The 27,177-nt window shown below is 35.4% G+C and overlaps 1 protein-coding gene across 3 annotated transcripts in view; it reads left to right on the forward strand.

Moving 5' to 3' along the window:
* The window catches only part of STXBP5L (syntaxin binding protein 5L), a 478,051-nt gene that overhangs the window by 273,267 nt on the left and 177,607 nt on the right, over window positions 1–27,177 (forward strand). For all 3 annotated transcript variants that reach the window (XM_054481057.2, XM_054481058.2, XM_054481059.2), the window contains 4 exons: window positions 2,403–2,557; window positions 12,840–12,912; window positions 18,171–18,318; window positions 19,222–19,289. In XM_054481057.2, coding sequence (XP_054337032.1) covers window positions 2,403–2,557; window positions 12,840–12,912; window positions 18,171–18,318; window positions 19,222–19,289 — 444 coding nt within the window. The remainder of the gene's footprint in view (window positions 1–2,402; window positions 2,558–12,839; window positions 12,913–18,170; window positions 18,319–19,221; window positions 19,290–27,177) is intronic.

Below are 27,177 nucleotides of genomic sequence, written 5' to 3' on the forward strand. Positions count from 1 at the left end.
ATTTTTAACATATGCTATGAAATGCAAAATTCCGAAAAGGAGATATGGTTTTGCAAGTGCTTATCAAATTATCAAATTTAATTTTTTTCTGCTGGACAACTACCAAGTTGTATTCCACAGTTTGGGAAACATTAAACTAAAAATGAAAAATGTGGGCTTTTGAGTCTGGGTTTGAACCTTTGTCCTGGTACTCACTAGCTGCTTGACCCTGGACAAGTTTAATCTGCATTAATCCCAGATTCTTCATGTATAAAATGGGACTAATAGTACTTTCTTCATCAAGGTTGTTGTGAGGATTACACAAAATTTACTTTATATATACACATAGCACAATACATGCCACATGGTAAGCACTCAGTAAATGGTAGCTATTTATTACTAGAGGCAATATATAGGAGTGTTTAGAATCATAGGCTTTGGAGTCTGGTAGATCTCAATTTTCTTTTGATTGTTGCTTCTTAGCTGTTATTTAACCTCATTAATAAAATGAGGACATTGCTTATGAGGATTAAATATGATAATTAAATATTTAGTACAGTTAACCATGAGTGGTTCCCTGAGCACTTTCCTGAGGAAATAACTTTTTATTCAATCACTCAGTAGTTTATAGAGAAATGCATATATATTAACAACTAACTTCAGACCCAGAGTATTCTGATGCAGAGTCGTAATTACAGCAGAAGAGGTTTTACTTCCTTTCAATATTAGAGAGGACATATTTCCAATGTATATACAAAAAAGCAGGGGAGGTAAATTGCTCCTTATCCTATGTTTGGGTTAGTATTAGGGGATGAGAGTAAATTCACCTACTTTTACACAGGAAAAAAATAGATACTTATGGCCTTTATTAATATTAATGGTAGGTAGTTAAGCTTAATATTATTATTAATATTATGAAAAGATACTACATTCTCTTAAGTTGTGGCCTTTTTTTTTCAAAACAAAGCAAAAAACAAAGGTAAAAACCCCCACACTATTTCATAAATAACTATATTAGAAATGCTTTTTAAATCTGGATAAATCTTATTAATAATAAATATACATTTTATAGAAATAACAAATGTGCTTTTTAATGGCACCATTAGTAGGTTGGTCATTTACCATATCAAATCACTGGTGCAAGACTATTACTCAAATCAACTGAAGTAAAATAAGTTAGAGTATTTTTGTTTATTTTGCTTATAACTCAAATATTTATGTCAGAATATTAAGATAGAATTATAAATAGAAAATAATACAAGCATTTTATATGTAGATTTGTATAGAAACTTTGTTAAAAAACCCCCCTTTTTGGTTATGTAGCCAGCATAAGATTAGTAAATGTCCCACTGATAATGTTTGACACCACACACAGTACAAAACGGAAGAGAAAACGAAATCTTACAGAGCTATTTCTAGAAACAAGTAGATTCTTCAGCTTAACAAATAGGATGTAAGTGAATTATGTAGATGAGCATTATATTCTCAAATAATTCGATACAATAAAGGCCTCTAGTTCTTTAAAAAAATTAGAAAAGAATATTTTCAATTTGGTATTTACTTCTTACTTCTTGAAATTACTTCCTGCTAACACACTTTTTCTTTTGTACATATACACCAGAGACATGTAAGTATTGATTTGAGAAATGAAAAATGAAAAACTGTGAAATGACTTCATAATTTTCAGATAGCTATAATGTTTTAGAGGAATCTTAACCCCACTCCATTATCTAATTGTATCTTATAAAGCAACAGACCAAAAATCTTGTTTAAAGTTAGTTGAGCAAGATATATGGAGTTTATACTGATCTATAGACTGGCCACAAGTAAAATAGAAAAGGCAATTTATCTTTGATTAGCTATCCTTCTCTTACGTATTAGCTTTCTCCATCTTTTTATCTTTACTCTTTTTTCACAGAAACTCCATTATCTAGAATTCTTATTTTACCCTCTGCCATTCTGAGCTTTCCACTGTCACATTTCATTTTATATTAAAATTTGCCTCTTTTCTCTTGTACAGATTTTAGACCCCATAGGCCAGCTAATTAATCTGATATTCTAACATAGACTAATATTCCAATGATAGTGATTTAGAGTTTGGGAACCAAGTAAAGTATGTGAATATGTCCTTTTGCGAGTCAGTGAGCACATCTACCTTCCTCCAAGCTCACTGTCTTTCCCCAAACCTACCCCAACATGTTTAGACTGGTCCGTTAGTAAATTAAATGTGAGAATGTACATCTAGAAAGTGGGAAATGGTAGAATAGTAGGTTATTGAATGAGAAATTTTGAGCCGGGCAAGTTTTTTGCTGCCTGTCATGTTATATGGTATACAACAAAACCTGTTCTTTATAGGTTCAGTCCTGTGACTTTGTGTCATTTTAAAGGACTTCTGAGTCTCATTAATGTTTTTTCCTATGTAGCGAACCATTCATAATATTCTCTGGTGGGCTGTCCTATGACAAAGCTTGTAGAAGACCAAGTTTAACCATCATGCATGGAAAAGCAATTACAGTACTTGAAATGGATCATCCTATTGTTGAATTCCTAACTTTATGTGAAACGCCCTATCCAAATGGTAAGTAACTAAAATGAAACTATTAATGTTGAAAATCATTTTGGAAATGACAAATTTCTAACAAAATTAAGGTTAGATATTTTCAGTTTTGGCAGCAGATGTCTACTGTGGTATAACGCTGTGAGCTACAGGTGCTGGAACAGGTTCTGCAATTGTACCTACTTGACAAACTGGAAATAACACAGATGTAGTACAGCAATACTGGCATTTCAGGTTCTAATATCAGGTAAGTGCTTTAAACTTTGATTAGATGGTGGAAGCTGAGCTGGGAGGGTCTGATAAGGGTCCAGGGTGAAATCACTTGGGGAAGCTGAGGTCTCTTAATAGCCTCTCTCAGACCAGCTCCATCAATTGCATCCCAAAGCCAATCAAAGTTAAAGCACTTACCTGATATCAGTAATCTGTAACTGTGGTGGTGCTGCATCTGTTTCACATCTGGCTTTGCTTCAGATGCAACTGCAGCACCTCTGATTACTCTAGTATTGCAGATATGTTGTTAATGACTTTTTAAAATTTTGAGAATAGTCAGAAGGGCCTTTGGGAGGAGAAATGCTTATATATTTTTATTATCCTGAATATAAAGACTTTTTGTAAACATAACAACTAGTCTAAACTTATATGCAATCTGTATAATGAAATCTAATAATGATGAAATATTTTAATAAAGTGGCCAGGTGTGGTGACTCATGCCTGTAATCCCAGCACTTTGAGAGGCCAAGGCAGGCAGATCATTTGAGTCCAGGAGTTCAAGACCAGCCTGGGCAACATAATGAGATTCCATCTCAAACAAATAAATAGATAAATAAATAAATAAATAAATAAATCTAAAAAGTGAGAAAAGTGAAAACATAAAAAAGGAAATATGAGTCATGTTACAACAACATAGTATGTGTATATACATTACTATATTTTTAAGAGTGAATATGCAGATATAAGGGAAAGAGCACTGGACTTGGGGACAGAATATGTGAGGTTATGATTTAGCTCTGCCACTTACTAGCTAGGTGAACTTGGGCAAGTCACTTTACATTTATGAGTTTTATTTATTGTTTGTGGAAAGAGAATAGTAATATGGTCTCCACACGACTACTGGAAGGTTAAGTGAGCATACTTCTTAAACTATAAAAATATATATGTTGTGAGTTCCATTATTATATGTATTAACTTACTTTAAATTATTTAGTCTCACATTTAAAAGATGGGATAAATTGATATTAAATAATAATCAATGTAGCACTTTATTTCCAAAGTTACTAGGACAGACAATTTACTTATGTTTTTAATTGTCAAATAATTATTGAATCATTCTATGGCCCCAGTACTACAAGAACTTGTTGAGCATACAGATAAAGTATTAAACTAATCTCTGATGTCAAATTGCATGAAATCTGATCAGATGAGTGAGATTATTATGACTTGTTAAGTTTAAGTAATGAAAGACCTTAAGTAAGTGCTGAGTTGTATGGTTCAGAGTATAAATAATGTATTAATTTTTAAGCTAAATAGTCGTGGTTTCATGCATAGTAATAGCAGTTTTTGGAAACAGAGAAAGGTAAGTCTGATTATGAGAGAGTAGAGTTGTTTAGAGAACAGAAGAAGAGAGAAACTGTCTTACAATATTTATGAATCATCAGAATATAAGTGTTCTTTGGAGTTACAAAAATGAATAATGAAAGAATGTAGGAAGAAAGAACAGAGGACCAACAGCTGAGCTTAGGAAAATGCCTCCTATGAAAAGCCTTGAGGAAGAAGATGTGTGAGCAATAGAAATTGAGAATGTGTGGTCTGTGTGTATATAAATTTCTGCACATTGGTAGAGATGTTAGGACAATTTCTAATAATGTCCTAACATTCCAATAAAGCATAAATGCAATGTAACCATTCCTATTCACTTTCAAGCCATATATAAAAATCTTTGTTTTTTAGCAAAGTGATAATGAGGATGGAACTTTTCACTTGTCAAAAGCTAGGAGATGTACTTTAACTCTATTGACAGTGCCAGAAAGGTTTCTGACCATATATCCATTTCAAGCAGAACCTAGTCCAAACCAGGACCCCAGAAGCCTTCCTAATCTAGCTCCTTCATTAGAGGATTATTCTCCATGTAAATCACATCCTTGAGTACATCCCCAGCTGTAATCTCTGGGATTATCATTGGTGTTGGATTGTGCCCCAGGACTCTCGGGGCACAATTGGTAGCTTGTGGAGAGGAGGGTGAGTACTGTTAGTGAGGCCAACTCGAGAGATGAGAATTACGGTAAAAGCCATTTCTGAGGCCAGATCTCCTGGTGAGATAACGCTAATATTATTTCCCCCTTTTTGGGAGAAGGAAATATGGACCTGGCAGATTTGTACAAAATTCTTTCCCAGGAGGTGTACAGGGGCCAATGGGACAAGCAGAAATGACTGCCAATGAGGAGTCCTAATTGGAAGGGGATCAGTAAAGATTAGAGACTACCACAAATGTGTTGGCTACCCTGACCATCTAGATGAATTTAGAACTCTACGAAGGAACACTGAAAGCGTGCCAGGGTTAAGGAGGACTAAAGAAAGGGCCTTGGGCCATGGCAGGCTAAATACCACACCACAAATCTTTGCCAATTGGGCTTTTATTATTCCCTTGGTCTGTTTCACCAGTCCAGAGGACTAGAGGTGGTAAGCACAATGGCGATGTTGATAAATAGGCCAAATTATACAAATGTTTTCAATAATTTGCCCTGTAAAATGAGTTCCTCATGCATTATGAAGCCCTTGAGAGACTTCTAAGGTTGGTATAAATTTTCCAACAGGGCCTTAACTACTGCCATGGCTGTGGCCTGTTGACAATAGAAGGCTTCAATGCAATGCTAAAACATGCAAACTGTAACTAGTACATACCGATATCCTTGAGAGACAGGGAGCTGAAAAAAATATTGTTGCCATGCCTCAAAGGGACTTTTTGGTAACGTGAAGTGGTCCATGAAGGCATGAAATGGTTTTCCAATATGGTATTGTGGACATATTTCACACAGATACTAAGATTGTGAGCTATCCCAAGGCATGCTTGCCATCTGTATAAATAATTGGCCGTTTTACCTTTGGCTAAAAGACATGTCTAGTAAGAGCATGCAGTTCTGCCTGTTGGACAGACCTGACATCAGGAAAGATAAGTAAAGTGGCAGAATTAAGCAAGTTATATTGGGTCATGGTAAGGGTAGGTGAGGATAGAAAAAGAACTGCATAGTTTGCTAGACTTCTTGTGATGTGAATTGAGGAGAGCCCCATTAGAGTGTGGAACACAGACAGTGAGGGGGGCCCCGTTACTATTTTCACTGTGGCTTTTACAAAAGAAGAGACAACATCAACTTCTTTGAGACAAGGAAACTATAGTATCCTATGGATACAGTTTGTGTCCAATTCTGATATTTTAATTCACCTAGTTGGTTAGATTTTAAAAGGGGAAATCCCCTGAATGTCCCGAGAGCATCCCTAGTCTGGACTGGGGAAAGAGGGCTAGGGGACTCCATCAGGATTTAGTTATAACCAAATGTTAGAGGATCTTAGGAGAATTCAGAATCTAGTCCAGTCTATAGCCAAATAGCAAGGACTTTAGGGCAATGCATAATGTTACACTCTAATAACAGATACACTTTTGCTTTTCTTAGAAGCATAACTTTTCCTCTCCACATTGATCATATAAGAAATCTCAGATATTAGAACCTCTTGAAGCTAGATGGCCAGACCAAGTCAGGCATTAGATTTTACTTACAGTCTTAAGGTTCTTGGGCCTACCAGGAAGTGATAGTTTTTACTTACTGTAAAGCTAGGAACTCTTGAAGACAGGCATTTTAGGCACATTTTTACATATAACATTTCAGTACATACCTTGGTAATATAACCAATGTTCCCAATTGTATCCTGCTTTCAAGAGAGATAAGATTTTTATTTAACTTATATAAATAAAAATAAGAATACTCATGTATAGCTTCTGAATTTTAATGAATCAAGTAGGGAGAAAAAGCAAATGCTTCCACCTTTGTTCAATAGAGGATACTTTACCAAAATATTGCAAGCTATAGATAGCTTATGTCAGAAAATCTCCTTGAATTTGGAAAACAAAACATTTAAGCAACAAAAACATTATCCTTATCAATTACTTAATTTCATTTAAATAATTCTGTTTGGTTGGCCAGGTGCAGTGGCTCACACCTGTAATCCCAGCACTTTGGGAGGCTGTGTGGGAGAATAGCTTGAGCTCAGGATTTCAAGACCAGCCTGCACAACATAGCAAGATCTGTTTCTACTAAAAGTCAAAAAAATTATCTGAGTGTGGTGGTACATGCCTGTAGTCTTAGCTACTCCAGAGGCTGAGGTAGGAGGATCAAACTTGAGCCCAGGAGATGGAAGCTGCAGCGAGCTCTGATTGCACCACTGTACTCCAGCCTGGGGAACAGAGTAAGACTGTGTTTCAAAAAAACTTTTTTCTTTATTTTGATTAGCAATTTTGGACTATAGCCCATTGCAAATACTTCTAGAGAAGAATTCAAAACAGTAACTGTGGATGACAAAAACCCAGAACAATCATAGCCAAAGATATGATGAGAATTTTCAATTGACAAGGCAATTTAGATATTTTGGTGGCATACAATCATTTAACATAATAATCATTATTATGACACATATCTTGGCATATCAGAATTTTAGGAATCCTATACAATTTTACACTTTTTAATAAAGCACACAAATATAACTTAAGGGAAGTTAAACACCATTCATTATTTGACAGCCCTTCCTGTATTATTTACCAAATAAACCTAATCATTTAATATCTGTACAAGATGAGAGATAAACCCTTTGAGGCTCTTCAGGGGGCCTATGTGGAAAATTGTAAAATTAATTTTAGGCCAAAAGGCTTAATTTAAGATTTGGGTCCTGGAGAGACCTGCCAAAGATGTTAAAAATTTCAAAAACTACTTTCTTTAATAGAATGGTGGTTCACTGCTAAATAATAGTTACTTATTCAACCAAAGTAAGAGTAAAAATCAGAAGATTTCAAAAGCAATACAGAAAGTTACATGGATGTAAAAACCTTAACCCTTGTAAAGTTCAGTTTTCTGAAGTAGTCAAAAACCAACAAAGACAGCATGAAGTACAGGAAGTTTTCTTGGTAAAACACAGAATCTGTGTTTCCTAGGCTCCTTGAGCAGGGAATATGTGGTTCTTAGCAAGAGCGTATGAAGTTCTGGTTACATAAAATAATTCAGACACATAAAGAAAAGCCAAGAGTACTCAATCAAGTTATACTGGGTAAAACATTGCTTTTCTGGACCTTCAGGATAAAAGTAAAACCAGAGAAACTAGGTAGTTCTCAGGAAGAAATGTGACAGAAATAGAAACTTGTTTGTAATTCAGAGGATGGTTGTTAAACACATTTCAGAATTAAAAATCAAAACCTCTTGCAATCTTACTAAAAGCAATTAAACCTTTATTGGCTGGGTGCAGTGGCTCATGCCTGTAATCCCAACACTTTGGGAGGCTGAGGCAGTGGATGGCCTGAGGTCAGGAGTTCAAGACCAGCCTGGCCAACATGGTGAAACCCCCATCTCTACTGAAAATACAAAAATCAGCTGGGTGAGGTGGCACACATCTGTAATCCCAGCTACTCAGGAGGCTGAGGCAGAAGAATCGCTTGAACCTGAAAGGTGGAAGTTCCAGTGAGCCGAGATCACGCCACTGCACTCCAACCTGGGCAATAGAGTGAGACTGCGTCTCAGAAAAAAAAAGAAGAAAAGAAAAGAGAAGAGAAGAAAAGAAAAGAAAGGAAACCTTTGTTGTTTTAACATAGGTGACCAAATTTTTAAACTTTGTATCAGTGTATTTTAACATCAAAGTTTATTCTGTAGAAAGACTGTCACAAATAATTTCGTTTAATTATAGCCAGCTTAATCACACCCAGAATTTCCTTCATAAGTTCCCATTCATGAACCTTATCATGATTTACTCAGACCATCTATGGATTACTGAGACACCCTGCCTCACTCTATACTTCCTCTTTCTTCTTAAGTAACCAGTTATATCACTCTAGGAAAAAGATTTACCACGCAAGACTTTCTCATGCAAAATTATTCTCTTATCTTTACATCTATAACTCTCCTTACATCTCTTTCTGTCTCTCCTATTTACAGTTCCTTTCTATCTTATTTCTATTTCCTTCCTAAATCCACATTTTGACACTCCCTTTAAATAACCTTTGAATTAGAAAAAATTATTTTTTCTCAATAAAAGACATTTTTTTCCTCTTATAATTTTTTTCTCTTATTAAACACACCTTACTTTGGCATACTTTATATACAGAATTATATATCAATTGGAATTTTTGGCTTCTAGTAACCTTAAATTTTATTAAAAACATAGGAAGCACAAAATCTTGAATTGCCTGTTACATATAATTATTTAACAGATAAGAACCATTTTATTTTTATTATTTTTCATTTTTTTATTTTTTTTAGAGACAAGGTCTTGCCCTTTTGCCCAGGCTAGAGTGCAGTGGCATGATCATGGCTCACTGCAGCCTCAAACTCCCGGGCTCAAGCAATCCTCTCACCTCAGCCCCCCAAGTAGCTGAAACTCCAAGTGTGTGTCACCATACCTGGCTAATTATTTTTTTTTTTTGTAGAGATGTAGTCTTGCCTTGTTACCCAGGGTGGTCTCAAACTTCTGGCCTCAAACATTCCTCCCACCTTAGCCTCCCAAAGTGCTGAGAGTATAGGCGTGAGCCACCATACTTGGCCAAGAGCCATTTTATAATTGTCAGAAAAACGTATTTCCCTATAATATATTTTTATGCATATTTAGTCTTTCTCTTAGTCTTTCTAGTCTTTCTATTAAATTTAAGAAGCCAAGGACAACCCTATTTATGTTCAGCAGTTTGTTTCAGTTTTTATCATATTTGAAAATGACTTGTACATTTAATGAGTATCTATTATTTAATTTAGGGTTTCAAATTACATAAAAATTTATAGCTATTTATCCCATTTGCCTTTATTTATTTATTTTTAGCAGTGTGCTGAGATTACTTATGAAAACTGAGATAATAGACAAACTAGTCGTCATTCCAAATTATTTATCTATTAATTATTTTATATAACTGCATATCAGTCAAATATTATAAAAGTAATGACCTTAAAGTCAAATAATTCAGAGGACACAGGCATTCCCATCAAATCGACAATCTTAGACTAGTCCCATTTGCCAAAAGATTTCTAAGTCAAACATGAATTTGAAAAGTGCCTGGTCTTATTTGCTTAATTTATGAGTACTCATCTATTTATAAGCCGATTTGGTACCATAGACAAATACAACCAGACTTGTACATGCAGCCAGATACAAATAATGATCATGTAGCTTTAATTTTTAAAGCTTTAGCCATATGTCAGGCATAACTCACTAGTTAAAAGGGATAGTTAGATTCAAACTTCGTCACTGTTAAACTAACAATTTTAGTTTAAATTTTTCTGTTCCACGTGGCTGAAGCCCCTTACTGAATTTTAGAGAAACCAGAGTAGCAAAGTAGTTGGGCGGACGGGCAGGAAGAGAGGAGCTAGTGGAAGAAGGTTAGCTCTGGAATCAATTAGAAAGCCCATAAGTCTCTTTTCTACATTAGTTATTACCTAAGGTTCCTACGTCATAGAGGATCCCCAGTCCCTTTATTTTTAATCACTATCAGAAACTGATATCTGGTGGGCTGATTAATGGGCAGCTTCTTTCTCCACCTGCCAGGATGGTTAGGGCACTCCCATTTCCAATGGTCCTCTTGTTTATAATATGCACATCGTGGCCTCAAGAGTGTACAGCCATTTTGGCCAGCAGTGGGGTCCCTAGGGGTCTTACCCATGGCCATTTGTTTTTCCTAGCATGCTCCATCTTGCACCTCAACTGGTTGTGGCCAAGAGCCGCAGCAAGCAGCATAGCTTGTTGTCTCATGTCGCATTGCTTTTGCCCTTCCTGGACTTGAATAAGATGATTAAATGCCTTAAAGGCAATCTCGACTACTTGAGATATTGATATTCCCAACACCTTTTCTACTTTTTGTAGTTTTCCTCTTATGCCAGGGGCACTCTGACTGGTAAAACTCTCAGGTTACCTGGGTGTTCAGGGTTAATGTCAGTGTATTGCCTGAAGGCTTTAAGGACCACAAGAAAGGAAGAAGCATTTTCTTTGGCCACTGTTGTACCTTTATGGCTTGTGCTGCTGAGTCCTGCTACAATTAACATTCCCCATTTTGCTTGGAAGTTTATCTCAGATGGCTAGAGCAAGGCCCTGCACTAGAAAGAGATATATATATTTTGGGTCTGCAATGTGGTACTTATGGAGATTCCTTCCTTCCCAGTGAATCACCCAATGGGTTGGGTATCCCTTAGTCACCTAGGAGTACCTAAAAGGGCTGGAGGGAGCAATGTAGTCCCTCAATTAAATAATTTTCTAATTCGGCTGTTTCTCTGCCATCAAAATATTAACTGCTGCTTAAGCCAAATATTACTTCTCATATCAGAATACAAACAGAAACAGAAAAAGCCAATCAAACAAGACAAACCACAGCATTTTGGACTCTGAGTTTGATCCCCTCAATGGGAGCAAACAGATAAGGCTCAAACTTGTCCCTGCAAGCTTCGGACATCTTTAGTCCATTCTGGATGAGGAAGGTTGACCTCCAGCCGATAATCAAGCAAATAATTTACTCAGTCTAGTTGACTGGAATAGACAGCGACCCTGAGTCAGGCCTCCTTGGCTGCCACTGGCAGCTCCTTCAGGGTTTGCTGAGTGGTCTTAACAACATTAAACAAGTGACTAGACAAACCCTAAACTTGACACGTATACATATACACATCCAAGTTCCAAGTTCCCAGTCAAGTTCCTAGTCAAATTTATAATCAAGAGTGCCATGTGAGCATACCCCCTTATTCTTCTTTCAATCAAAGTTGAAATCCCCTAACAAAGCCCCCTTGTGGAGGTTGACAAGGCTCCCTAGTGGAAGTTGATAAGAAAGGAGCTGAGAGTTGGTCACTTATACAGAGATTAATTCACCACAAAATAAAAATAAAAAAGAGGAAAAAAAATGTGTTCCAAAATTCAAAACTTCTTTTTGCTGCAAAAATGAAAGTAAAAGCACCAAAAGTCAGCAGGGCCATGCTGGGGAGACAGGAACCAAGAGCAAATCACTGAGTAAAACACCTGGACAGCTGCTCAGACCCTCAAGTGGATCCCATCCTTGATATGGAGCTGGTGAGCCACAGGCAAAACTGCCCTGAAAGGATTTAGAGAAGTCCAATCTGGGTCACCAACTTTGTTATTGAACTAAACTGGGTCCATTTGCCCCTGCACAATGGAAAGCCAAACACTGAAGCACCAGGTTTTTGCAGCAAGAAAGGTTTATCATGAGTGAACTGGCAAGGAGACAGATCTCAAGTCTGTCTCCCAAAGCTGGGGATTGGGGAAGGTTTTATAGTCAGAGGGTAATGAGGCATGATCTGATTGGATCTTGCCATAGGATGATGCCATAGGATGATGCCCTGCTATGATACCAGGGCTCTATCTGATTGGATCCTGCAGCCTACCATGCAATGTATGCTTCTTAATTTTTGTCGCTGTTCCTTGTTCTGGGCACTTAGGTTCTACCTGTGGTTGCATGCTTGGTTTATCTTGGTATGTTCAGGTTACGTGGCCTTCAATCTGGGTGTCCATGGCAACTGAAGAGCTTTGTTATGTAAAAGTTGAACCAGACTGATATGATATGGTTACACAACCTATAAATATATTTCAAATTACATTGAATTGAAAGTAAACTTTTTATTATAAGCAGTGTTGCTCTTATATGGATGTGAATATATGTCGTATCCCAGAGAAGCAGAGATACTATTCCCTCAGTACATCTCCTTGTAGGCATAAAATCAGATCTAAAATACAAAGGTTATGGAAGGATAAGATAAATGTTTGTGAGATCAGGTGACAGATTCACTGTCTTCACATAATCCAATATTATCATCACTCCATGATTATTGAGATATATTTAACTCTATACTATGCTACTTTAAATTTTTTTCTTGTTCTTTTTGGTGATCTTAATATTAAATTTGAGAAGCACAACTTTTTTTAAGTGCTCTTTGTTACTTCTTACTTTGGCTTACAGTTTGGTCTTCTCACATCATTTAAATAATATTTGTATAGGGATAAAGGAAATGCAATTGTGCTGATTTTATAGTATATACAATATGAAAACTTTTCATTTTTTTGTTTTTACTTGTAGAATTTCAAGAACCCTATGCTGTTGTAGTACTTCTGGAGAAAGATCTCATTGTAGTTGATCTGACACAAAGCAAGTAAGTTATCCATGTACAAATTAACACTTTCACACACTATTTATTTTAGATTATTGGCATTTGTATTCTTTAGATAGGAAATATTCTTTGTGTGAATATTGGTTTGCTAGAATTACAGAAATGCACTTTGGTTCAATGGTGAAAATGAAACCAGAAGAATTTGGGAAACACTGAAAAAATTGTGAGACAACTTAAAGGCAGCACCTGATGTTTGAACAGAAGCATTGGAGACTCAGGACACATAAAATTGATCACATTTTTGTTGTTTCCTTAAAGAAAATCAATCATTATGAAAACTTGTACAATGTGATAGCTGAGTAATGGAAAATGACACATGATAAAAGTATTATTGCACTACTGCTGCAGACAACACAGAAGACCAGAATCTCAGGGGCAGAGAAGACAGGGGCCTTCTTTTACTTTTTTTCCTTTTTCATTATGTTACAGGCAATTGAAACAACTGTAGAATAATGCTATAATAGTGGTGCTCTCCACTCCTTTACATTGTCAGTAAAAATCTAACTATACATTTTTATTATAATGGTAATAGCATGAAACTAATTTCCATCATTATATGTTCTTCACACACTGATCTTTTAGCCTCATATATTTGTAACACAATTTTGTAAGTTGTCTCTCCTTGGCCTGGAATAACTTTCTCTTCATTTTTTCTTCTTATTAATATCTGTAAGATTCTCAAGTCTGATATCACTTCCTTATTTTAAAAAAAATCATTATATAATTTGGCCACATATTCTAGTATGAGCTCTCATGCCCCCCACATTTCTCTCTTCATAGCTTTTGACACAGATACAATTTTCTATTTGCTGTTGCTTAAAGATTGTCTCCGCACTAGGCTGTAGGCTCCATGGAGGAGGGGCTCTGTCTCCACATGGAGTCAGCTCTCAATACATTTTTGTTGAATAAATCAGTCCAAATTCTACTCTTCAAGTTGTTTGTAAATGTAAGATCCAGGGTTCTTCCTCATACTAATTTGCAGATATTCTCAGTATTTTGAAAGGGATGTAGGATTTGGGCCATTAAATCATCATAACTGGGAATTCTGCTTAACTGCCCTATTTATCAACATTACACTTTTTGGGTAGATGTAAGGATTTATGCTTATTCCTCTAAGAAGTTCTAATATGAGTCTTATTAAAACGTACTCTTCTAATCTCATTGGTACTCAACTCTTCTTTCTACGTCATATTTGTTGGTTACTCGTACTTTGTCTAAGTATCTAACATCTTTGCAGGCCCATTATACTTTAGCTTTCATGCCCACTTTCTTCAATATATATATGTATATACTTTCATTTAAATTTTGTTTTATTGTGATAGACTATGTATAACATAAAAGTTACCATTTTATGTATACATACATTCTTGTGCTTTTCATTACCCTATATAAGTATGTGAATTAACATTTTGTTTGCAAGTTTTCATCTAACATTTACCTTCTTTAGCATGTATTAAAATCTATGTGGCATTCCCATTTCATTGGTTATTACGTGAAATTTAACATGTCAAAAACTGAGTATGTTCTGTTTCCCTCCAAATGGTTACCTCTCAGCTATATTGAATGTTAAACAAGTTGTAACTTTGGAATCTTTTTCAATTTTTTTTCTTTTTATCTTTTTCTTTCCATTTAATCCCCAACCCAAAGGCAAGCATTAGGGTTTACAAATTATTTCTATTCTTGATTTCTTTATGTCTAAATTCCTCTAGTAAATTTTTAGTTATTATTTCTCTTTTTAATATCTTTTTGCCTACTCTTTGCCAATGTATTAAAATAATTTTTCTCAAAAATTTTCACAATATTTCACTTTTTCAGGAGCGTATTATCGTTACCTCTTGCTATTATCAAATTCTAAATTGTAGGCCTGGTCTTCAAGGGGATCCATTTATCTTCTAACTCTGTAATCTTAGAAATATTAATAATTTCTACTCTCAAACAGAGAATCTCTGATATATCTAGTTTAACCTCTGGTACCTGTAGTTTAACCTACTTGTCACTTAACTAGACATGAGTTGTTCCTTTACCTGATTTTGCATATATAACTATTCTTATTTGGGATACTATCTGCAACACTTCAGATTGGTAGAAAGAGAACTCCTGCCAGAACACACACACACACACACACACACACACACACTATATTCTCTGGAGATTGGACTAAACTCCTAATTTTTTAATTAAGCTCCTAATAATATGGCAAAAAACTGTTTTGTAACAAGCACCTCCTACCCTAAAAAACACAGTGTGTCAGAAGTTATAGGATGACACAGACCTGGAACAGATACAGCATAGAATAATACTAATTTTCTCCTAGTACAGTGCCTTGTACATATGATGTTCTAAATAGCTACAGGAATTTTAAATTTGATTCTGTACTCATTTCCTTTTTAAGATTATAGTAGGCTTGAGGATATGAAAATTCTTACATCCATAAGTCTTCATTCCAACTATGTTCTCTAGTTTACATAGGAAATGATCTTTTAGATATACACAGTCACATATATACAAACCTACATATGACACATATCTTTTCATTATTCCTGCAAAAAAATTTAAAAATTTCCTATATATTACCTCTTTGTCTTAGTCCCTTTTATATTGTTATAAAGGAATACTCAAGGCTAGATAATTTATAAAGAAAAATTATTTGTTTGGCTCACAATTCTGATGTCTGGGAAGTCCAAGGTTGAGTGTCTGTATCTGTTGAGGGTCTCAGGCTGTTTCTACTCATCTCAGAATGTGAAGGGAAGTCAGAGTTTGCAGAAATCACATGGTGAGAAAGAAAGCAAGAGAGAGAGGGGACAGGTTTCAGGCTTTTTTAAACAACCAGCTCTCATGGGAACTAAGAGTGGGAACTCGTCCTTAAGGGAAGACATTAATCTATTCATGAGGAATCTGCTCCTGTGAAGGGGAAAAACATCCCGATCATAGCATTCTTCACCTGAATCCCCAAAACTCATGTCCTCACATATAAGATACAATCATTCCTTTCCAATAGTCTCAAAAGTCTTAATTCATTTTAACATCCATTCAAAAGTTCAAAGTCCAAAGTCTCATCTGAGACACAAAGTAAGTTACTTTCAGCTGTAAGCTTATAAAATATGAAACAAGTTCTTTACTTCCAAGGTAAAAATGGTTGTATAGGTATTGGGTAAACATTTCCATTCCAGTAGAAAGGTGTAACAAGTCTCATGCAGCTTTAAAACACAGCAGAGTAGACATTAAATCTTAAAGCTCCAAAATAATCTTCTTTGACTCCATGTCCTGCATCCTGGGAACATTGGTGCAAGGGGTGGGCTCCCAAGGCCTTGGCAGTCCTGTCCCCATGTTTTTGCTGTGCACAGCCCATGTGGCTGCTTTCATATGTTGGAGTTGAATGCCTGAGTCTTTTCCAGAGTGAGGTTGCACACTGCTCGTGGCTCTGCCTATGTGGCAGGTTTCAGCATGGGCACCCAGGCTTTTTGATATATCCTCTGATATCTAGGGGGCAGCTGCCAAGCTTCCATGGCTCTTGTGTTCTGGGCGCCTGCAGACTTAACACCATGTGGATGCCACCAAGGCTATGGCTTGTGCCCTCTGGAGCAGGAACCCCAGCAGTAGCTGGGTCCATTTGAGCCATAGTGGGAGCTGGAGTTGTAGGGATGTGAGGAACAGTGACCCAAAGGGGCACAGGGCAGTGGTGCCCTAGGCCTGTCCCCCAAAGCCATTCTGTTCTCCTAGGCTCCTGTGACTGTGATGGGATGGGTGGCCTCAAAGATTTCTGAAGCACCTTTTGTCCATTGTCTTGACTATTAATACCTTGCTCTCTTACTGGTCATGCTAATCTCTTTAGCAAGTAGTTGCTTAGATTCCTCTCCTGAAAACATTCTTTTCTTTACTACCACATGGCCAGGTTGCAAATTTTTCAAATGTTAATGCTCTGTGTCCCTTTTAATTATAGATTCTTCCTTTAGGTGATTCCATTATGGACATAATTTAGTGTAAGCTGTTAAAAGTAACAATGCCACTTCTTGAGCACTTTGCTGCTTAGAATTTTTTTCTTCCAGATACTCTAGGTCATCTCTCTTAAGGCTAGCCTTCCATAATGCAGCCAAATTCTCTGCTACAATGCAACAATGCAGCCAGGTTTTTTGCTACAGTGCAACAATGGGGATATTTGCTCCAGTTCCAATAAGTTCCTAATTTCTGTCTGAGACCTCATTAGCATGGCCTTTTCTGCCCATATTTCTGTCAGTATTTTGGTCACAACTACTTAACCAATCTCTAAGAAGTTCCAAACTTTCCCTCATCCTTTTATCTTCTGAGCTCTCCAAACCCTTCCGACCTCTACCCATCACTCATTTCTAAAGTGCTTCCACAATTTCAGGTATCTTTATAGCAACATCCCGCTCCTCAGTACTAATTTTCTGTCTTAGTCTGTTTTGTGTTACTACAAAGGAATACCTGATGCTAGTAATTTTTTTTTTTTAAAAGTTTATTTTGTTTACAAGATTGGGCATCTGTATGTGGTGAGAACCTCAGCTGTTTTCACTCATGGTGAAAGGTGAAGGGAGGCTGAGCTGGTGTGTGCAGAGATTACATGATGAAAGAAGAAACAAGCGAGAAGGAGGAGGCTCCAGGCTCTTTTTAACAACCAGCTCTCACAGGAACAAAAAGGGAGAACTCATTCACCTCCAGGACAGGACATTAATCAATTCATGAAGGATCTGCCCCATAAGCCAAACACCTCTCATTAGGCTCCACCTCCAACACTGAGGACTAAATTTCAAGATGAGGTTTGGAGGGGACAAACATCCAAACCATAGCACTCCCATTGAAAGAAAGTCAAAATTTACTTATATTTTAATATTTATAAGGATACTAAATAAATATTTACCATTGTATATAGGTAAAGTGCTTAGTTTATTTTTAATGAATTAACTAAGTAAACTTGTTATATAATAGTTTCAGATTAATAGAATTCATTGTATCTATATTAGCAAAGCAATGCCACTGTGGAATGTTAGAATTATGAGAAGTTAATTTTGAGCTTGAGTAAAATTTTACTAGTATTAATATTACATTTTATAAATTATTATTACAAAAAGCATTTTTGTTCATACAATTCTTGTTTTATGGTACTTAAAAAAGAAGCAAAATTTATAGTAATGTTTAGAGACATTTTAGGGCTTACTTTATCAAAATTATTTTCTACTTTTTTCTTTGTAAAATAACACTGATATATTGTCTTTATCTATTAGTTTTCCAATCTTTGAAAATCCATATCCCATGGACATTCACGAATCACCAGTTACATGCACAGCATACTTTGCAGATTGTCCTCCGGATTTGATTCTAGTACTGTATTCTATAGGAGTCAAGCATAAAAAACAAGGATACAGTAATAAGGTAAAAGTAGAAATTATAAATAACTTTTCTTGTATTCATATCACATGATCATACTTTTTCCCATTACTTTATTTTCTTACATTGTATATAGAAGGACTTAACTAAATTCTTTTTAAGTTATAAGCCAACATCTATTAAAGACATAACTTCTTAAATTCAAATTTTCTAAATGCTACATAGCTTTAAGCCTATAGAAATATAATTTCTTATACAGAAGGTATATAATTATATACTAAGATATACTTATCTATTATGTACATTTATATACTAAGTATGTACTTATACTAATATATATTTGAGTCATAAGATGTAACCTTTATTTTAGATGAAAAAATATGTTTTAAGAAAATAAAAAGACTCAGGTCTTCCTAGTTTATAATTAATTAATTAATTAATGGTTTAGGAAACATAATTATTAAAAGTTATTTGTTAAATAACATCCTAGAATTTTTTGTTATAGTTTACTACAAGATTCAACTATTTACAATTGCAACAGATTATCTATTATGATTTCTGTTATTCTCCCAGGGCTGTTGGGATGGACAACTTCAAGAGACACTATTTACATAGCTTCTATGTTAAATGGCACCACAGTAGTTTGGTGGTACACAGACTATATGACACATGTAGCAACACTGTATTTTTACGATTAAAAATACTTCTTTGATTTGTTTATATAAATGGTAAGATTAATTAAAATATATATTTTTAAGGGAGATGGAATTGTGCATTTAGAGGTGTTTGTCCAATGAAAGAATTAAAAGACAGCTACACACTTAATTCTTGATTATTTTACAGTTATTTGTTTAAGTGAACTTTTTATCATTATTTTAAGCTATTTTCATTTTAAATTTCTAAGCCATTTAAACATGTATATATATTCTTTCTGGATAATCTATTTAGGAGTGGCCAATCAGTGGAGGAGCTTGGAACCTTGGAGCACAAACATATCCAGAAATTATTATTACTGGGTAAGTAGATGTATTTTGTGAGTTATTAGTTCGTCAACAAAAAGATGTTTACTGAGTCTTGATACTTTTCCATAATTGTGTTCTATGCAGAATAATAGTTTAAGTAAAAGTAAAAATATAAGAAATAGCTTCTATCCAAAGATTCTCATCTTGACAGAGGATATAATCAAACGATTGGAAACATAATAACAAAAAAGAAAGCATAGATTATATCACCAGGAGAAGGTCAAAGTTGGGAAGTCATGAGATATTAGTCTTCATTGGAAATCACAGAATATTAGCTTTACAAAGGCCCTTACAAACACTTATCTATTTCTGCCAAATTCAGGAATCACTGCTCTGTATCTGTATGAGATGGTTATTTTAAATATTTCTCAAAACTTACAGCACCAGAAATAACACTCCTTTGTATGACAACTCACTTGATGTTTTAATATTATGAACAAAAATAAAGACATAGCTAATGATAAATATGAGATTTAAAAAGTAATTAAGGGATCTGCTAATGGGGAGATAGAGTAAATATATTTTTTCCTATTCTTCCCACTAAACAACTAAAAACTCTGGATATTACATATAAGACAAATATAAGATGACTGGGAAATGTGAAGAAGCGTCAGAACAGGTAGGACCCCTAAGTCTTAGAGAATGGCATGGAAGTCAGTTCTCTAAGTTTTCTTTCTGCCTCACATATCCCAGAATTAGAGCTAAAGAAGCTAGTAACCTAGAACTGGGAATGAACACAAATTAAAAATCCCAACAAAATCTAGCTCTCTTTAACCATGGAATGAAGAAAGCGGCAGTGTATCAAGACAGAAAACATTTAGAAAATAATCTCTCTACTTAGGTTTAACAACAACACACACACATATACACACACACATACACACACACACACCTTCCTCCCACACACACAATGTGGCCCCACCCCAACTCACTCCAGTAAAGGCCAAGTGAAGAGCTTAGACTTTCACCCTTATCAGGGTATAATGAGGTACCCCCAACTTCCCAGAGTGTCAGATAAAGCAGAGTAGGGAGCTGGGGCTTTGAATCATGGTAGGTGAAACCCCTCCCCTGTGGTGTCCGTGGGGAGCCAGAATTCTCACCACTGCCTAGCAGTAATTAGTAGCTACCACTCCTTAGCCCCTTCCCTGTGTCAGCAGAAATAAATGAGGAAGGAGAGAAGAAAGAGGGTGGGACTGCAAAGTATTAAGGAAATAATGGCTGAAAACTTATCAAATTTAGCAAAACAACATGAACTTTCAGATTCCAGAAGCTGAGCAAACCCCAATAAATCTATACCAAGATAAATTATCATCAAACTTCTGAACAGTAAACACTAAAAGAAAAAAATCTGGAAAGCCACAATAGAGAAATGACATCTAACCTATAGGGCCAAACCAATTTGAATGACAGCAGATTTTTCATCAGAAACCCTGCCTGCCAAAAGGAAAAATGAGTATTTTTCAAGTACTGAAAGAAAAGAACTATCAATCCTGAATCCTATACCCAATGAAAATATCCTTCAAGAATTAAGGCAAAATCAAGATCAAAATCCATAATTTCCAGATGCAATAAACTATGAGAATTTTTCAACACCAAATCTACTGTTAAAAAAGTAGCTAAAGGAATTTCCCTATGCAGAAAGGAAATGAACCTTGGTTCATCAAGAAGGAAGAAATAATGCAATAACAAAAGTATGGATAAATACAATAGGCTTTCCATCTCTTGGATTTTTAAACGTATATTTTATGGTTGAAGCAAAGATTATAGTAACAGTGGCTGATGTTACTATAATCACATTGTCTGGTGTGGTTCTAAATGTGTATAGAGGAGATATTTAACACAATTATAAATAGGAGAGGGTAAAAGGATGTAAAGAGAGTTAAGGCTTTTATATATCTTGAACTGGTAATAAAATGACACTCATAGAATGTGATAAGTTGTGGTACAATGTAATACCTAAAAAAACTGTAAAAATTATGCAGAGGTACACTTAAAAACACTACTGACACATCAAAATGGAAGCACTATAATAATTCAGGTAACAGGAAGACAGAAAAAAAGGAAACAGAAAAAATTATATGGTATACTGAAGCCCTAACATATCAGTAATTATATTAAATAGAAATGGTCTAAATACTTCCATTCAAATATAGAGATTGACAGAGTGGGTTAAAAACATGACCAACTATATGTTATCTGCAATACACTCACTTCAAATATAACAGCATAGACAATTTGAGAGTAAAAAGACAGAAAAAAAACTATACAAAAGAATTAATTGACAGTGACATCAACAAGGCGACAGAATAGGAAGCCCTAGACTTTGTTCTCCACAGGCACACTCACTTTACAACAATATGTGGTCCAAAAAGCCATTAAGACAACTTCAGAAACCGTTTAGGAAGTCACAGTACCCCAGACAAGCTCAAAGCCAAGAATGATCTCATTGAAATGGGTAAGAAAAGCAGGGCATTTCAGCCACATCAGCCCTTTTTCCAAGCTGGCAGAGCTCACAATTAGGAGGAAAAGTGCAACTTATGGCTTCACCTTTTTGAGGGAAAGAAAAGAGTGGAAGATATACACAATGTTCCGGATATATGTTATAGCGGCTGCTCAAGGGACTAGTTTCTGTATCATCTGATAGAGATCTGGCATACTTTGGATACCTGGGTGCCACTGAGAGCAAAATATATTTCAGTGGCTTGTAGCATCAGAGAACCTGCAGTATTTCAGACAGATACTAGAGTAGCAAGATACTACAAGTTCCTGAAAAAGAAACTGGAAAACTTCACTAGTTAGGAATTACGTGCACAAGCCCAGACAAGACAAATTCCCATAAAAGGTTTGAGAGGCTCTTAGAATCTCTACCTGGGCTGATTTATGAAAAATGTCCTCTGTACAAAGTCAGTCCATAAGGATGTGACTAATTTTTCACATTAAAGTCAACAAAAATAAAGCATACAAAGAGACAGGGAAACAGGGCCCAATCAAAGAGACAAAAAAAAAAAAAAATTCTAGTACCTGATTTTAACCCTTTTCCTACTTGCCCGAAGAGTACTCACTGGCAGCACTTGCAGCTATAACATTTATGCCAAGATAACCTTGCCTCAAAATATCTCACTTTTATTATTATTGTCATATCACTCTAACATATTAACTTTGGAAATAAAAGACAGCATTCTATTTATAGCATTCTGGTTTTAGCAGTGGTATTTCCATTTACAAAATATAGTAATTCTCCATCACTGAAAATGTCTTACCCTAGAAAACATAGCATTCCTACATGTGAAGTTAACATCATTCTTGTACAGTTGTTGGCTGAGGATTCATTTGATGAATTTATTTTTTCCGAAATAGACTATTCAGATGTTAGTTCTGTTCAGAAATAACTCCAGGAACAGTTTTCATATTTTATTTTCACATTGAAAACCAGTCAGATTTTCTTCAGCGTCAAAAAGTGTGTTTATGTAAAATTAAAGGAGCACTGGAAGCGAACTGTACTTTTTATTCTAAATGGGAAAAGGGTTAAAGAAACAGAAATCTGTGTATTACCTGACAAAGAGTTCAAAATAATCATCTTAAAGAAACTCAATATATTAGAGAATACAAATAGAAAACTAAACAAAATTAGGGAAATGATGCATGAACAAAATGAGAATATCAACAGAGTTTGAAATTATTAAAAAGAAACAATTCTAGATCTCAAGTATATGATAACTGATTTGAAAAATTCATTACAGAATGTCAACAACAGACTTGGCCAAGCAGAAGAAAGAATCGGTGAACTTGAAAATAGATCACTTGAAATTATTGAGTCAGAGGAACAAAAAGAAGGCCTAAGAGCCTTACAAACACATTCAGGTGGACTGATGTACACATTATGGGAATTTAAGAAGGGGCAGGGATTGAGAGAGAGAGACAGAGAGAGAGAATGGAGTAGAGAGAACGGAACAGAGCGCTTACTTGAAGAAATAATGGAAAAAATTTCTCAAGTTGGAGGAAAGAAATGGAAATTCAAATTCAAGAAGCTTAAACAAGTCTAATAATATGAACCCAAAGAAGCTCATAAAGAGGCACATTATAATCAAACTGTCAAAAATCAAAGACAAAAAGAATATCTTGAAAGCATCAAGAAGAAAAGTTCTTATCACATGCAAGGAAATCCCCATGAGATTGTCAGCAGGTTTTTTAGCAGAAGCATGGTAGACAAGAAGGGAGTGGGATAATATACTCAAAGTGCTGAAAGAAAAAAAAACCACCAACTTAGAATGCTATATTTGGCATAACGAACTTCGAAAATGAAGGAGCAATAAGACCTCCCTATATAAACAAAAACTGAAGGAATTCATCACAACTAGACATGTCTTACATGAATTGCTGAAAGTTCCTTCAGTTGAAACAAACACACTAGACAACACCACCGAAGCATACAAAAACTTAAAAGCTCTCTGGTAAAGTTGAATTTATAGACAAATATAGAATATTGTAAGGTTGTAAAGGTGGTGGATAAGTCACTTTGATTTCTGGCATATAATTTAAACAATAACAACATAAAAATTACTATAATACTATGATAATAGATGCAAAATATAAAAATATGTAATTTGTGACATCAATAACATGAAGAGAGGGTGAATGTAAAGGAGTAGATTTTTTGTATGTAGTTAAAGTCGTTATAGTTTAAAATAGATTGGTATAACTAGAAGATATTTTATGTAATGCTGATGGTAAACACAAAGAAAATGCCTATAGAAGATGCACAAAAGAAAATGAAAAAGGAATAAAAGTATGTCACTAAAAAAAATAAAACACAAAGGAAGCCAGCAAGAGAAGAAAAGAAAGTCAAAATAACCACATAACATATAGAAAATAATAAAATGGCATTAGTAAGTTCTTCTGTACCAATAATTATGTTAAATGTAAATTGATTAAACTCCCTAATCAAAAGACATAGAAGGGCTTGATTGAAAAAAGTAGAACTATATGCTGCCTCCAAGAAACTCACTTTAGATTTAAGGACACACATAGGTTGAAAGTGAAAGGATAGAAAAAGATGTACCATGCAAATTGTAACCAAAAGAAAACGAGATGAACACATTTATATTGGACTTTAAGTCAATAACTCACAAGGGACAAAGAAAGACATTACCTAATAATAAAAGAGTCAATCCAACAGAAAAATATAAAAAGTACAAATACATATGAACATAACAACAGAGCATCAAAATATATGAAGCAAACATTGACAAAATTGAAGAAACAAACAGAATAACACAATAATAGTAGTATATTTCAATATCACATTTTCAGTAATGAACACATCAACTAGACAAAAGATCAAGAAGGAAACAGGGTATTTGAAAAACACTATAGAACAATTGGGCCTAACAGATATACAAAACACTACACCTAGCAATAGGAGAAAAATATTCTCCTTAAGCACACATGGACGTTGTTCCAGGATAAGTAATATGTTAGGCCAGGGGTCCACAACCCCTGGGCTGCAGACCAGTACCAGTCCATGGCCTGTTAGGAACCAGGCCACACAGCAGAAGGTAAGCGGCAGGCAAGTGAGCATTACCACCTGAGCTCTGCCTCCTGTTAGATCAGGGACAGCATTGGATTCTCATAGGAGTACGAACCCTATTGTGAACTGCACATGCAAGAGATCTAGCTTGCACGCTTCTTATGAGAATCTAACTAATGCCTGATGATCTGAGGTGGAACAGTTTCATCCTGAATCCATCTCTCACCACCCCCATCTGTGGAAAAGTTGTTTTCCACGAAACTAGTCCCTGGTACCAAAAAGGTTGGGGACTGCTCTGTTAGACCACACATCTGTAGATGCAAGTTATTAGTAATGTTAGTTATTTGGTTGAGTGGTTTCAATACGATTATATTCTGTATATTAAATCTATGTTACATACATTGTTATTTTCATATCAAGTATTATATGATGAAAAATAAAATAGAATTAAATTTTGTTAGGGTATATAGAGTCCCAGACCAACATCCTGCAGATTTTTCAGTAATAAAATTTAAAAATATCTATAAGTTTATAATTAGAGTAAACATGCAAAGTCATTCATAGCATCTTTATTTGTAACAGCCAAAAGCTGAAAACAACCCAAATGTTCATCATTTGGTGAAGGGGTAAATAGAGCATATCCATACAATGGAATACTATTTAGCAACAAAAAGGAACAAATTATTAATACATGTAAGAAAGATTATCCTCAAAAACATTATGCGAAGTGCATAATGCAGACACAAAATGCAGTAGATATTATGTGGGTTCCACTTATATAAAAATTCTAAGAAAAAATGAATCTATATAAGCAGAAAGTAGATCATTGGCGATCTACTGGGGATGGGAAAGAGGGTTGCATATTGCCGTGAGGTAACTTTTTGGGGTAATGGAAATATTCTAAAACTGGATGATGGTGTCAATGTGACAACTGTGTAAATTTACTAAAAATTATCAAACTGTACACTCACAGTGGGTGAATTTTATAGTTATGTAAATTACATCTGAATAAAGCTATTAAAGTAGAGTAAGCCACTCAGTGAATAACCCCCTCTCAAAATAAAAAATCAGTTGGCTATATACATAGGGTTCTATTTCTGGATTCTCTACTATGTTTCACTGATATATGTGTCTGTTTTTCACCAGTAGCACAAAAACTTTATTGGAGCTTTAGGGTGAGAATTAAACCGTATGTAGTTTGAGTTCTCCAACTTTGTTTTTATTTTTCAAAATTGCTTTGGCTTATCTAGTTTCTTTTCTTTTGAAAAAATAATTTCAGCTTTTATTTTAGATTCAAGGGTACATGTGTAGGATTGTTACATGGGTATACTAGATGCAGGTAGTGAGCATAATACCCAATAGGTAGTTTTCAATCCAAATCCCTATCCTTCCCCCCCCACTCTAGTAGACTGCAGTGTCTATTGTTTCTGTGTTTATGTCCATGTGTACTATGTGTACTTAATGTTTAGCTCCCAGTTATATGTGAGAACCTGTGGTATTTAGTTTTCTGTTCCTGTGCTGGCTTACTTAGGATTATAGCCTCCAGCTCCATCCATGTTGCCGTAAAGGACATGATTTCACTTTTTTATGGCTGTGTAATATTCCATGATATATATGTACCATATTTTCTTTATCCAATCCACTGTTGTTGAGTACCTAGGTTGGTTCCATGTGCCATTGTAAATAGCACAGCAATGAACATATGAGTTCATGTGCCTTTTAGGTATAATGATTTATATTGCTTTGGTTATATACCCAGTAATGGGATTGCTGGGTCAAATGGTAGCTCTGTTTTAAGTTCTTTGAGAAATCCCCCAACTGCTTTCCACTTTCAGTAGTGGCTTAACTAATTTACATTCCCACCAACAATGTTTAAGCATTCTCTTTTCTCTGCCATCTGGCAAGCATCTGTTACTATTTGACTTTTTAATAATAGCCATTCTGACTGTTGTACGATGGTATCCTACTGTGTTTTGATTTTCTTTTTCTTTTTCCTTTTTTTTTTAATTTTTTTGAGACAGACTCTTGCTCTGTTGGCCTGGCTGGAGTGCAGTGGCACAATCTCGGCTCACTGCAGTCTCTGCCTCCCGAGCTCAAGCAATTCTCCTGCCTCAGCCTCCCCAGTAGCTGGGATTATAAGAATGTGCCACCACGCCTGGCTAATTTTTGTACCTTTAGTAGAGACAGGGTTTCACCATTTTGGCCAGGCTGGTCTAGAACTCCTGACCTCAGGTAATCTGCTGGTCTGCTGGCCTCAGCCTCCCAAAGTGTTGGGATTACAAGCATGAGCCACCGTACCTGGCCATGTTTTGATTTTCATTTCTCTGATGATTAGTGATGATGGCATTTTTTCAT

This window comes from Pongo pygmaeus, chromosome 2 (assembly GCF_028885625.2).
Source record: "Pongo pygmaeus isolate AG05252 chromosome 2, NHGRI_mPonPyg2-v2.0_pri, whole genome shotgun sequence".
Classification (NCBI taxonomy): Eukaryota; Metazoa; Chordata; class Mammalia; order Primates; family Hominidae; genus Pongo; species Pongo pygmaeus.